This window comes from Oryzias latipes, chromosome 17 (genome assembly GCF_053564925.1).
Source record: "Oryzias latipes strain Hd-rR chromosome 17, Olatipes_Hd-rR_3.1".
Taxonomy (NCBI): Eukaryota; Metazoa; Chordata; class Actinopteri; order Beloniformes; family Adrianichthyidae; genus Oryzias; species Oryzias latipes.
Genome location: NC_136253.1, coordinates 8,392,173 through 8,406,228, shown reverse-complemented (window position 1 = coordinate 8,406,228; position 14,056 = coordinate 8,392,173). Strand labels below are relative to the sequence as shown.

The 14,056-nt window shown below is 48.8% G+C and overlaps 2 protein-coding genes across 15 annotated transcripts in view; both read right to left on the bottom strand.

The window, feature by feature from the left end:
* LOC101170005 (uncharacterized) lies at positions 1-8,655 on the bottom strand. The gene is made up of 7 exons (XM_004085540.5): positions 5,347-8,655; positions 4,642-4,786; positions 4,466-4,561; positions 2,759-2,903; positions 2,542-2,687; positions 2,252-2,391; positions 1-503 (listed from the first exon to the last, which is right to left on the bottom strand). The coding sequence occupies exons 1-7, from the start codon at positions 5,444-5,446 to the stop codon at positions 355-357; spliced, it is 921 nt and encodes a 306-aa protein (XP_004085588.3). The 5' UTR covers positions 5,447-8,655; the 3' UTR covers positions 1-354.
* Positions 8,416-14,056, bottom strand: part of depdc5 (DEP domain containing 5, GATOR1 subcomplex subunit) — a 28,629-nt gene continuing 22,988 nt past the window's right edge. For 13 of the 14 annotated variants that reach the window (XM_023964804.2, XM_023964809.2, XM_023964811.2 and 10 more), the window contains 8 exons: positions 12,961-13,093; positions 12,323-12,422; positions 11,982-12,221; positions 10,299-10,468; positions 9,922-10,093; positions 9,789-9,849; positions 9,345-9,427; positions 8,416-9,267 (listed from right to left, as the gene is read on the bottom strand). In XM_023964804.2, coding sequence (XP_023820572.1) covers positions 8,969-9,267; positions 9,345-9,427; positions 9,789-9,849; positions 9,922-10,093; positions 10,299-10,468; positions 11,982-12,221; positions 12,323-12,422; positions 12,961-13,093 — 1,258 coding nt within the window. In that variant the 3' untranslated portion in view covers positions 8,416-8,968. The remainder of the gene's footprint in view (positions 9,268-9,344; positions 9,428-9,788; positions 9,850-9,921; positions 10,094-10,298; positions 10,469-11,981; positions 12,222-12,322; positions 12,423-12,960; positions 13,094-14,056) is intronic. The other variant, XM_023964810.2, reaches the window with a different exon arrangement.

Below are 14,056 nucleotides of genomic sequence, written 5' to 3'. Positions count from 1 at the left end.
TAAAAGACAAGCAACATTTATTGAACAGAAAGAGTGTAACGTTTGTTTCCTTCAGCAGCATCGAATGAAAGAGACGAAATGTTTTTTTTTGACATTTCATTCTAGACTGTTGTGGTGTTTAAGTACAAAAGAATAAAAATCATACATAAGGCTGAATAGGTTAATAGGTTGTTTTACATGAGGAAGCCATAAATGCTGCAGATTAAGAGCGCAGAAAGCTGGAGGCTGTGATTAAAGGACCGTCAGAGCTCCTCCTCTGGTTTCTTCTCTCCACCCAAACAGAGTCTCATTTCATAAGGGGTTCCACCTTCCGGTCGGGACGGAAGTCCTGCGATGACGTAGCAGGTCGTCCCCTCAGGAAAGGGCCTTGTCCCGACTGCCGTCGAGCGGGGACACCATCAGCCGAGCAGAACCTGGCGAGTACAGCGGGCGCCACTTGTTCCTCCAGATGACCGTGAAAATCCGAGAGATGAAGAGGATGCAGGCCAGAACCAGCAGAACCACTGATGAGACAAGAAGCGGATCTGTTTAAAGAGAGCGGTCCTCAGATAAAAACGTTCTGAACACGCAAAGGTGCTCGGAGACCGTGTGGTCAGCTATCCTGACAGAGCTGGAGTTCCTTCAGCCTCTCTGCAGGTCCGGTTCTCTCTCTGCTGGACCTCAGACCTCAGACCTCCTTCCTAAAGTTTCTGAATTTTATTTTTCTGGGGGGAGGGTCTATTTATTACACCAGAACTCACATTTACGCATATTTGGCCTGCATTTCTTTGATTGACAGGCGTCTTTCCTTCCCTTTGTCTGGCTCAGTTTCTGAGTGCTTTAAGGTGGGTGGAGTAAACTACAGTCAATAAGCTCCACCCACTTCTGCCTGAATATTTTAACATCAATGTTTGGAAAAAATACTACTCAAAAATATGTTTAGGACAGAATTATTTACTTCTGGCTTGGTTCTGTGTGGATGATGTCAGAAACTATAGGTCCTGTGTCTAAGGCCGCATTTACACTGCAGGTCTTGATGCCCATATCGGATTTTCTGACTATATCCGATTTTTATCTGCTTACATCGTCTTTTAAAAGTGACCCGTATCCGATTTTTGCATTTACACTATACAATGCTGAAACTATCAAACGTAGACGTTCTGAGGACTACGTCGCAGTATTTCCGCCCTCCGCGGACCTCTTTCTGACTTTTGTGATTGCGGTTGTCATGGAGGCAAGGCGGCGACAGAAGGAGGCGTTGCCTTGGGCGCTCCTGAGGGGATGCATGGGGGAGTAAAAGGAGGGCTGCTCGGCTTTCTCTGAGTTCTGAATGAGGAAGTGTTTGCAGACATGCTGTACTAACAGTTTGATTCAAGTGTTGAACCTTTCCTGCGCGATGACTTCTCTTTTACGACCGTGGTCAGAAACGAACAGGAGATTTCCTCGGGGTCCACTTTTCTGTTCTGAACCCTCAGCCTCCAGAGTGGGTTAAGAAAGACTCCAAAACTTTTGGGCGAGACACCTTCTTTTTAATTTACGGTTCTCCGTCAGTCCCCCGCTCTGCGCTCACACCCGCTCTTCTCTCCTTACACACGCAAGCACGCGCGCGCGCGCGCACGCACGCACGCACACACACACACACGGTCCCCATCATACACGCCCCCCAAAGAAATAAACGGCTTCTAGCCTGTTCCATAGCAACGGTGTCCCGCTTCATTAGTTACCGTTTGGGTCCGGACCGGACATAACAGCGGTTTCCAACTACGTTCTGAAGCCTGAGGCTGAAAGGTAACACGCTGACAGCAAAATCAGCGCACAAAAGTACCTTAATAAGTCATGTGATCTCAGTTGGTGGTGTCCTGAGTTGATGTCACTGACGTACGACTCGCATTTACTGGGGAATATCCGATTTGTTTGCTTACATGGCACACGCAAATGCACGTATCCGATTCGTTTCCGATTTATTTCCACATATGAGAGAGGCCTGTATCCGATCTGAGAAAAACGGAATCCATGCCCGTTTGTCCTGCTTACACTTTCACCGGTCATATCCGATCTGTGCCAAATGAGAGGAAAAAATCGGAATTGGGTCACTTGAACCATGCAGTGTAAATGCGGCCTAAATGTTTAGTTAGAGAGACACTCAAGAGTCCAAATGATGCTGTGAAGGTGTCCAGCAGCAGATGGAGGTTCTCCTCCTGCTCGGTCTTCATAAACCAGCCTCGGGGAATCTCTGCGACATCAGGACTGGAGGAAAACGGCGGAAACTCACCCATGAACACAGAATTCGGAGTGGGATCCGCCACGCTGAAGTGTTTATAGACATTCCCAACGAGAGCCACGATCACCACTGGATACACTGTGATGATGTTACGAACCCAGCGGTCCAGAACCCAGTTCTCCAGGATAAACCTGAGCAGAACCACAGAGGACGTCCCACACTTTATCCTCCCAAATAAAACCCAGGGATAGTCAGACGTCTGCTGATGCAGAGAAATGCTTCACAGCCTCGTCTGCTAATATCTAATGAAGGCGGTTCTGGTTCAGAACAGTCGATCTTACCAGCCCGCCACCTCAGCAAACAGGATGCACAGAGATGCGGTTGCTGCTGTGCTCTTGTTCACATTCCACAGGTGAAGAACCAGAGAAAAGTTTATGAGAGAAGCAACAGAAGTCCATGTTGTGTAGACGGCCAAGCCATTCTGGACCTGGAAACAACCAGCAGAACGGTCACTGCAGGGATCAGAGCCGACTAGGGTCCGTAGGCGTGCAGTCCTACCAGCAGGATGAGAGAGGCCAGGTCTTTTCCGTGGTATCTCTTCAGCCACAAACCATAATAGTCTGTGGCAGAGCAGCAGAAGAACAAGGCGCTGAAGTTGGTGATGACCATCAGCAGCAACACAACCATGGCAACTAGCATTAACCTGCAGCACAAAGAGCAGAGAGCCTGAGCAAGTCTGTTGCAGTCTGGTATAGTCTTGTCCAGTCTGATCCGGTGGAGTCTTGTCCAGTCTGGTATAGTCTTGTCCAGTCTGGTCCGGTGCAGTCTGGTCCAGTCTGGTGAAGTCTGGTCCAGTCTTTTTAGTCTGGTCCTGTCTGGTCCAGTCTAGTCAGGTCTGGTTCAATGTGGTCCAAATCTGATCCAGTCTGGTGCAGTCTAGTCCAATCTGGTCCAAAAATTCAGTCTGGTCATGCATAGTCCAGTCTGGTCCAATCTGGTCCAGTCTGGTGCAGTCTGGTCCAGACTAGTCCAGTTTGGTCCAGTCTGGTCTAGTTTGGTGCAGTCTGGTCCAGTCTAGTCAGGTCTGGTTCATTGTAGTCCAATCTTATCCCGTCTGGTGCAGTCTAGTCCAATCTGGTCCAAAAATTCAGTCTAGTCCAGTCTGGTCCAATCTAGTCCAGAGTTCAGTCTTGGCTGCTGCAGATGCAGATATCATCAGCGAGGCTAATCACAACAGCGGGTAACTAGCTCCATCTCTGTTCAGCAGACAGTTCGGTCAATTCTGTGGGTTTCGTCCAAGAGGACATTTTTATTCTCCTCCAACAGTCATGAGCAAATGTTTACGTCCTGAAACTGAGACGAAACAGCCTGTTGTCTCTAAATAATATTTGTTTAAAATCATAAATAAAATGTTGCAGTCTACCATAAACACAAGCAAGTGGCCGTTCCAATGTGGTGAGCTCATCATCCAGTGTTTATGGGAAGCAGCTGCTGTGTGGAAAGCTCATCAAAACTGGATCTGAATGTTCTGTGGAGAAAACATGGAAACACTCATCGTTCTGTCAGCTTCGCCAGGAATCAGGAGTTCACCCAGGGTCAGATCAGGGGTGTGGAGCCATGTTGAGGTTGGACAGCACTGTGCTGTTGTGTCTGTGCTGTTCACTGCTCGACTTTGTGTTGCATTCAAATGCGTGGGACTCAACCCTTCATGTAACGTGCAGGTTTTACTGCAAAGTGACCGTTTCTGCACAGAAGCAGACGGATCTCGCTGCTGGAGCAGACTTCTTTAAACTGCATCCACTGCCGGGTTGATGGAGTTTTTTGTGGAACATGTTTTTCTACAGTTCCCTTTTTTATTTTTTAAGGTAGTTTTATTTCAGGTTTGTATGTTTTTTCAGCAGCTGTTTTCCATGGCGCTGGATGACGTCACGCGGTCAGAGGAACTAAAGACCTGCTGGGAGCTAATCCTCCTCCTTAACGTGTTTGTTTGTGGTTTGGATGGAGGACAGGCTTCTGTCACGCAAAAACAACAAAACACAGACGTTCTGCAGCCTCTTTCTGCTGCTTCGTTTGTCCTTCATCCTTTAGCTGGGAATTTCAGGGGCCGGCTCCGCTACCTCTGTTGCTTTCGTTCAAGAACTATTATGGGATACGTTGCAAGCTTTTGGTGCGGTTGTGGCTCTGCCCGGATGAAGGTTTGTGGTCCTACATGCTCCTGTGGAGTGAGGTGCGTTTTCTCGTGCCAGAAAATAACAGAAGACATACTCCCTGTCCCACAGGAGAAGCCACGTGACGTTCAGGAGCATGTTGAACAGCCAGGAGAAGTGAAAGCCAAAGGGCAGCAGATACTGAGCCCAGGTCCTGTTCAGAGACACCGGAAACATCAGACGAGCAGAAACTTTAGGCTACAGCAGCAAATCCTCTGTGTGGCGTTTACTGACCCTCTGAAAGCTAATGACGTGACATAAATGACCATCAGAGTCAACCACGTATAGATGACCCCCCAGATGGAGAAGGTCCATCCAGCTGGAGTGATGTCCGTCTCGTATCGAGCAGAAACATTTCCTGTACTGTAGTGGAATGGACCTGGAAGAAAGAATGAGATCCTGATCAATGAGATCCTGATCAGAGATCCTGACCAATAAGATCCCGACCAATGAGATCCTGACCAATGAGATCCTGACCAACAAGATCCTGACCAACGAGATGCTGACCAACATGAACCTGATCAACGAGATCCTGACCAACAAGAACCTGATCAATGAGATCCTGACCAATGAGATCCTGACCAACAGGTTCGGTTCCGTGGACCTGCAGTGGAGCTGATCTTTCATTTCTGGGAAGAAGCGTCACGGTCCTGAACGGACTCTCCGGTTCCTCTGCCTTAAGGGAAATTCGGAGTCTGCGCTCCTAAACAGGAAACAGTGAACTGGGTCTGATGCCACACCCACTCCTGCAGGAATGTTCCGACACCGACGGAACCAGAACCGAACTGCAGCGCCCCCCCCCCCCCTGTTCTTCTTTCATGACTTTTCTTAAAGTTTCTAAAGTGTCAATGTTATGTAAGCAGCACGCGGATATGAGCGCGTAACAAATAAAAAAAAAGAATCCCCAAAAAGTTTTGAGGCGCGTGCGGCGCATCTCACCTCTGCCCGCTCCAGCCAGCGCGTTCACGACCAGAACCCCCACGAACAGGAGCGCGCACAGCAGGATGACGGCGATCCGGGCCCAGCTATTCTGCTTCATGGTTCCTGACGGTTCCGGAGCTCTCAGTCCTCTGACACTGTGGCCGCGCCCGCACTGCTTATGTCACGCACGGATCCTGTTAACGGCCGGCTTTACGGTAAAGACACACCTTCAAAATAAAAGCCTCGCCGCTGAAATGTTTTTCGAAAACTTAGAAATATTACTATAGTGATGTGTGTGCAGCACGTCAGAGCAAAACTGATGAGATGTAAGGCATCCACCTAAGCCTTGCTGAGGGGCCTGTAGTCACATCCCAATAGTGTCAGTGATCCCATTTAAATACTTTAATCATTATTTTGAATGTTCATACAGACTCTTTGTTCAACATTTTCTAGAAATGTCCTGAGCTGTTTTGTGGAAAGTAGATTTTTATCTGAAAGGGTTTTTCTCCCGTAATTCCTGGTATAAAATGTTGTTTTTGAACCGGATCCAGAACATACCAGAGGATCCAGTTTTTCTGAGGCTGATGAGAGACAGATGGATTCCAGCTCACAGACCCTCAGAACAAACCAGACTGTCAGTGGCGATTTCTGTAACCCTTGTGCTTTCTTAGATGACCCCACCCTTGCATTGACGTGTTCTCCCTACCATGACAAAGGTGGATAAAGGTGGAAAGATTTCATGTAATCCATGGACACCAGTGAAGATCACAAATCATTGAAGAAAAAGGGTTCAGAGCACTGTCTAGTGGGTCTAGATGACCCAACTCCCAATGTTAAAGTGCGTAGGATAGCACAAGGGTTAAGACTGCAAGGGAAGCTCGGCTTCCCTTATAATGTCACAAACTTAATGGTCAAATATGTACTATTGTATTAACATTTTATTGACTAAAAATGTGTTAGAAAACGTTCATCTCAAAGACGAGTTCATTCAGACTCAGTTACATATAGCAGGTCGGCTGACTGGATTTCCTTCTCATACATTCCCACAGCATCACAGTGCATTTCCCTATTGAAGCCCTGCGTCCATTGACTTCAATGGGGCTGCTTTGAACTTTTTTTTTTTCAGCGCTTCAAAACTAGACGGTCATTGGATAAACGCTGCGATTATGTCCCACCCATGGACGCTCAGCGTCTCTGGGGGTGAATGGGGAGTGGGCTGGCCCGGACTGGAGGGGCTGATTGGAGGGTCTGTTGAAAGACTGCATCTCCTTTTGACTGACAGTGATTCTGTACTATAAGGAATCACTGAAGCTATTCGCGCTCAGTCCCATCACGGATTTCTCAAGCTCAGTTGAAATAAAAAACTGCTGCAACCTATTTCTTTGATATTTGCTTGGCGAAATTGCTTGATTTTCATCATACATTTCACACAATTATACACCACATTCCTTGTTTCAGTTTTACAGAGTTTAATATTTCTTTTTAGATCATTCATTCATTCATATAACGTTAGTAGGCTAGGCTAGCGTCGTGGGTGAAACTGCACACGATGGCAGACGGTGCTAATATTGTCGACCTGATTTTGGCGAAGCCATTTGAAAGTGTTCCTTACGAGACAAAACTTTGAATTTAACAGCAGGGCAGATCAACACCTAAGATTGATTTAGTGCAAAAGATAGGGAAAAATAACAGGTCTTTCCAGCTCTCCTGGTATGACAAAGTTAGCTGGCTGAATGGAAGTGCTGTGATAAATAAATACTGCTGGCCATGCCTCTTGATGAAACCATCTCACGGGTGTGGGGTTTGGAGATCTGTCTAACTTTGACAGGGCATATAAAAGACATGAAAAGAGCGAGGAACACGTGAGTGCATGTGCAAGATGAAGTTGCATGGGCAGGATCAGAGCTTCCCCTCTGACAGACCAGTAGCCGCCACTGCATACGGTTGGGTCAGATCTAAACTCTGCTTCTGAATCCAGTTTGGAGACGATCAATCTCAAAAAACCCAAAGATGCTCAGAGTGTTTGTGGAAACCACGTGGGTTGGTCTACAGCCGTCTTCTCCACAGTGAATGCACCAACAGTAACCCAAGTAAAAGAGAACAACTTGGTTCTGAGTCGAAACTATTATTTAGACGATGACTGTCTTTTACAGAGCCCCTAAAGGGACATGAAGAAGAAAACACTAACTGGTGCTCACCCGTTACTAACATCCATTAATACAAAAATACAAAGTAACTGGGGCGACGCAGACGTCTGGCTCCTCTGACTTCAAGTCAAGAAGGTCAAGTTCTTGTATAATCAGACGGACATGTTCTGTCCTTACCTGCAGTCCATTTTTAACGCACTTGGAATGCATCAACCGATATCCATGGAGTTTACCGGAGGACCTTAATTCTTCCTGATTAAAAGTGGTAACCGGATCTAAACTGTAAGCCCTGCATCGAAATAAACGCGTTTAAGATGGCGTTCAGAAATGAGATAGTTGTGGCGTGAGAAAGCAAAGCTGCAATCTCTTTGTAGACGAGTCCAAAAGCAAAGTAAAACTCAATCGGCTCCCGTAATACCATTTCCAGGTAACTTGGGGAAATGCCTCTGTGCGCCAACGACCACAAATGGCCAGATAGGAATCATGTTAGCCAGTTAGTAACAGGTGTGCAACTGTTACTAATTTTTTCTTTCGATGTCCCTTTAGGGGCTCCGTAGTCTTTCAATAGCCTGAGGTAAATAAACCAAAGTTTGAAGTCTCACTGAAATCGAGGGACGTGTTCTGCATTCTGTAGCTTTGTGAGTCTGCAGGAGGTTCTGGATCTGAGCAGCCGGGTGGATCCGCTCCACTGAGTGTTAGAGAACACAAACCTCATTTTGGATCAAACAGGAAGTTCCTGTTCCTCTGAAAGGGATGAGATGCTGCTCATGGAAAGAGCCTCATCATGAAGAGGGATGTCTCCAGAGACAGAGGTGAAGCGTCTGAACCACTGGTAACTAGCTAACTAGTTAACTAGCGGGGCCGTCTGGACTCCTACTTCTCTCTGCTGAGCCCTCGTCGACTGTTTTTATGACAGAACGTCTGAACTTTGACCACAGAGCAGATTATTGATGAGTTTTATTGTGAATATGATCCATGGTTACCGTGGTACTCCGGATATCCAGAATGTACCGTCCTCTGAATGTGTGAAGGTGGTCATGACAGCGTGAGACTGTGAGGCTCTGCAGGATCAGCCGTCATGTTTCCATCGGACCTTCACTTCCCTCCATTGAATCATCAGCTGATTGTCTTTCAGAGAAGAAGCTGTAAAATTCCAGGAAGAAAAGAAATTCTGGCTTTTAATCTTCATTAATAACACCGACACCTGGGAAATGCAGTCCGAACACTGAATGCAGTGGCAGCCTGCTCCTCACAGTGATGGTCGGTTGGTAGTCCTGGTTAGCTGGAGCCTTTCAGCTCGGCTGGGCGGGTTCAACCATTTGCAGCAGTGAGGCGAGTTCCTCACAGGAACATCGCCGGCGCTCTGCCTGCTGCAGTGCACACTCTCACAGCGGTTAGAGTCCAACGACAGTAGCAATAAAACCCATTTCTCACGACTTTCACACAGCAGAACTGGATGTGGGCTCCTCACGCTCCACATGTAGAGGACCCGGCTAGGGGGCGCTGGCGTTCATTTTCTCCTGACAGCTGTCCCACAGGTTCTGCAGCCTGTTGTCCTTGTTGGCGCAGAAGTCGGTGAAGTCTCGGAGCAGGCGGTCAGCCAGCCTCTCATCTCCCAGCAGTCCCGTCCTCCAGGCTTTGGTCAGCATGGTGTTGTAGGCCCAGTAGAAGCCCACCCTGTCCTCCCCCCCAAAGGGCCCCTGGCTGTTGGAGGTGGTGGAGTTCCTGCGCCTGCGCTGCTGCCCGCTGGAGTACTTCCTTTTGGAGTAGGGCAGCTGCAGAAAGACGGTGCCTAAAGGGACAGAAGAGTCGCGCCGTCATCCTTCCTGCAAACTGCAGCCGGCGGGGAGTTTCTGCTGCCGCCCAAACCTGTGACGTGGATGTACTGAGGCTTGCTCTCCGAGGGAAAGTTAAAGCCCGACGCAGAAAACTTGTCTTGAACAAAACCAAACCTTGACGAGAGGAAATAAAAGAATGAAAACAGTTTCTGAGAAGTCCCCCCGACCTGAAAGTGGCTTCAGGTCGAGTCCTGCACACCGAACCGGAAACTGTCGACTCATTTCTCAAGTTCTAAAAACACGAGAACTTCCTGCTGCTGCTGACCTGCTTTTCGTTGGAAATTCAGCATTTATTTCATCGGGCGTTCATAAGGTAACTCCGATTTTAAGTTCCTAACCAGCCACACCTGAATGTTAATTCAGGCTTCCTATCGGCTGACGATGTGGGAACAGAAGTAAAAGGCGGAGACTCTAGAGCTCCTCCCAGCTAACCTGCAGCAGACGAGCCCAGCAAAACATAAAAAGAAGCTTTAACCTGTACAGTATGGCCTCCTGAAAGAGCTGCATCCTCTCCCAGTACGTCTCCGGCTCAAAACCTGTTGGTTGCCATGGAAACAGCATGAGGCAGAGGTTCAGTGAAGATCCGAACCCACAGACGACACGCCCACCTTCAAACAGGCTGTCGCTGCTGTTCTTCAGCAGGCACTGGATGCACAGAGGGATGAAGAGGTGCGCCCTCAGCGGGTCGCCGTACAGGTAGGTCGTCAGGGCGAAAGGGACCTCCAGAACAGGAACCAGCAGGAAGCCGCAGGAGGCGGCTTTCCTGTGCCAGCCCTGAACCTGAAAGGAAGCAGCCCGCAGTCGAGAACGAGCCTTCTTCCAGCTAAACGTCATTAAAGACAACGAGAACATTTCTGATGAGGAGAAATCCTGAACAAAGAAGCTGCTCAGCCTCCAAAATGGGTTAAAGCAGCAGCTTCTCTGCTCAGGATCTGATGAAACGTCTCTAAGGTCAAGACGGAAGGAGGGCGGGGGCCACCGGTACCATCTCAAAGAGCACGGCCGCCGTCACCGCCATCCAGTGCAGCTTGATCTCAAAGGCGGCGTTCAGGGAGAAGTTGCCGTGGTAATAACAGCTGCACCACTCGGTGCGGTCGCTGCGGTTGTTGACGTCCACATCCAGCGTGACCGTCTTCTGCTCTGGGACGGTGGCAGCTGGAGGAAGAGGAACAGAGGAAGAGGAGAGAGACAGGAGACGGCATGAACGCTGGAAATGGGAGGAGCTTAGCGCCGCGTGGATGCTTGGACAGACGTCTGCGTTAGACTGTTTCACAGCAGGCAGTCGGCATCAGGAAACGGCCGAAGCAAATGAGTGACGGGTTGACCGGGACTCTTCCATGTGTCCATCCTAAAGCAGGACTGCTGAGCCCTCCAGGGGGGGGGGGGGGGCACTGATCAGCTGACTCAGACATTTCCTCATACCGACTGAACAAACCGGATCCGGTAACCAGCAGCAGGAAGTGCAGAGAGAGCGGGAAAGCAGGCGGGGTGCATTAGAGCAGCTCACCCCCGACTCTTAAACTGATGTCGGTGTTTTGGACAGAAAACTGGACGATATCAGTTCTACAGAAGCCAAAAGCGGCGTATGTCATCCTGCTGCAGCTGGAGACGTCAGCTTCTCCTAAATGTGCACAAATCTGTCAGATGTCTATCTGGAGGAGCTTCAGCTGCTTCCCGTTGGTTACACACGCCTTTCCCAGCATGCTGATGAACCTTCAGAGCAGCAAATGACATCAGACAGCGGCTCAGATCAGTTTTCTGCCATCTAACTATCTGTTATCTGTCAGCAGTGAGACCTTCAGGCACAGCGGGGGAGACTGGCAAAGACTCAAGCAGCTGTTGAATGGAGACACAGAAAAAAAGAGGACTGAACCATTTTGAGTTCAGACACTTGTACATTCAGCCAACTTTAGAGTCCAGCTCTGATCATCTTCTGATCCGTCCCCAGTCGTCTTTTAGCCAAAAATCAAAAATCTGTGTCGCTTTCATAGGACATAGTTTCTGCAGAGCAGCAGGAGCCTGTTAGAAATTCACGTCTGAGTTGTGGGCGGGACAGTTGGTGCGGAAGTAAGCCTGCCCTCATTTCCCATCATGCCTTTGTTAAAACTCTCTGCTGTTAGCGATAGCAATTTTTTTGCACCGCTAATGTTAGCTGGGGGGGGGGGGGGGGGGTGAGGGGCTGTAAGCTAGTGGGAGAGAGTAAACAGAGTGCTCTCAGTTATGGGTAACAGGAAGGGGACGGGCTTTCTTCCCCAACAGCTCAAAGGTAATTTCTGATGAACTCCTGAAACTATGTCCTAGAAAACGACATCAGGATGAAAAGACGACTGGGAACGCTTTGAAAAGGGATCAAAAGTGGGACTTTAAGGACTTCCTCATTCTTATATTGTGTCCCATTCAAGGCTGCTAGCGCTGGAACGCAGGTGGAGTTACAGGTGAAGGCTGAGGCTTCTGTTACAGTGTGGTGAGCTGAAAAGCAGGCGAGGACGCTACACCACAGCATGACAACACCACAGCATGCACCCCACACACCTCAGTACCACAGTTACCAGACTGCATGCACTTGTCACATGTGGCGATCACACGGGACACGATCTGGAGAAACTTGGGTGAAGGAGGAGGACATGGCTGCTGTGTGGAGTGGACTGGGGGGTCAGGCTGCGTATACCTAGCAGAGCGGCGGCCTGGCTGCGTCCTCCAAAGCTGCGGCTGAACGAGCTGTGCCTACTTGCATAGGAGGCCGGCCGACTAGGAAGCCAGGGCAGGAGGAAAGCTGGCAGATCTGAAGGCCGCCGCTCCTCCAACACGAAGGCCACCTCAAACCATTTCCTCTGGAACAGAGCGAAGTCCTCCGGAACCGTGGTGGACCAGCCGCCTCCTGCGGCGGCCGGGAGCTGCGTGGTCAGGCCTGTGGCGGAGAGAGCTGCATCAAGATCTGTCAGTAAAGATGCAGAAATCTGTCCACAGAAGACGAAGGAACAAGGGCTTGGTGTGTTCCGTCATAGTCACCATCCTTTTCACCGACAATCCTGTAGAAGTAGAAGCCATAGATAAAGCTGCGCATGGCGTCTCCTGAAGCATGAGCCACCAGGCCTTCATCCAGCATTTTCTGATCAAAGACAAAGACAAGACATCCAGCAGGTGAGAACCGATGGACAAGATCGTCCGGGTTTTATAAACCGTCATGGAAGAATTTGGACGGATTCGGTTTTTCTTGAAGTGACTGTGTTGTTTCAGGCGAGTTACAGTTTCTCCCTCCGAACCGTAGAGGTCACCGTGTCAGAATGATGATGTCATGGCTCGGTTCTACAGAACAAACATGCCGACGCCTCCTGACCCCTCAGGCCCACCAGGAACCCTCGGTCAGATTCCCCACAAGCTAAAAGCTACAGTCAGTCAGAGCAAAGGCTGTTCAGCATTTCCATAGAGTGCTTGGCTCATTTTTCATGGCCGACACGCGGCTGCACACTCCACCACAGCGTGCTCCTGACAACTGTGGCTCCATCCACAGTGGAGACAAAAAGGTTCAAAACAGCACAAAAAGTATTGACAAAGATGTGCTGAACACAACGGTTCAAACGTTTGAGTCTAATGTCTTCCTCGGTTGTGAATGTGTTTTCAGAGGTGCAGGAATCCATGTCTCCTACCTGCATGACATCCACTGCCATCCCATGTGTGGCCACACCCTCCACGTTGTTGACCAGCCAATGAACAACCTCAGAGCTGATGAAGCAGTGGGGTGGCAGACCCTTCTGCTCGGGGAGTAGCTGCACGCCCGTCCTGCAGCGTCAGAGCAAAAAGACATGGATGGTCTAAAAAAAAATGCAAATTAACCCCCAACCCCTAATTCGTACCCCTTAACCCCTAACTCATAACCCTTAACCCCTAACTCATCACCCTTAACCCCCAACTCATAACCCTTAACCCTTAACCCCTAACTCATAACTTTTAACCCCTAAACCCCTAACTCATAACCCTTAACCCCTAACTCATAACCCTTAACCCCTAAACCCCTAACTCATAACCCCTAAACCCCCTAACTCATAACCCCTTAACCCCTAAACCCATTAACTCATAACCCTTAACCCCTAACTCATAACCCTTAACCCCTAAACCCCCTAACTCATAACCCTTAACCCCCAAACCCCTAACTCATAACTTTTAACCCCTAAACCCCTAACTCATAACCCTTAACCCCTAAGTCATAACCCTTAACCCCTAAACCCCTCACTCATAACCCTTAACCCCTAAACCCCTAACTCATAACCCTCAACCCCTAAACCCCTAACTCATAAACCTTAACCCCTAACCCTCAACCCCTAAACCCCTAACTCATAACCCTTAACCCCTAACTCATAACCCTTAACCCCTAACTCATAACCCTTAACCCTTAACCCCTAACTCATAACCCTTAACCCCTAACTCATAACTTTTAACCCCTAAACCCCTAACTCATAACCTTTAACCCCTAACTCATCACCCTTAACCCCTAACTCATAACCCTTAAACCCCCTAACTCATAACCCTTAACCCCTAAACCCATTAACTCATAACCCTTAACCCCTAACTCATAACCCTTAACCCCTAAACCCCTAACTCATAACCCTTAACCCCCAAACCCCTAACTCATAACTTTTAACCCCTTAAACCCCTAACTCATAACCCTTAACCCCTAAATCATAACCCTTAACCCCTAAACCCCTCACTCATAACCCTTAACCCTTAAACCCCTAACTCATAACC

Excerpts from the sequence above, each read along its gene's own strand:
- LOC101170005 (XM_004085540.5), bottom strand. The coding sequence starts at position 5,446 with ATGAAGCAGAATAGCTGGGCCCGGATCGCCGTCATCCTGCTGTGCGCG. Across the intron at positions 4,787-5,346 it reads GCTGGCTGGAGCGGGCAGAG|GTCCATTCCACTACAGTACA; the intron begins GTGAGATGCGCC and ends TCTTTCTTCCAG. Across the intron at positions 2,904-4,465 it reads CTTCTCCTGTGGGACAGGGA|GTTAATGCTAGTTGCCATGG; the intron begins GTATGTCTTCTG and ends TTTGTGCTGCAG.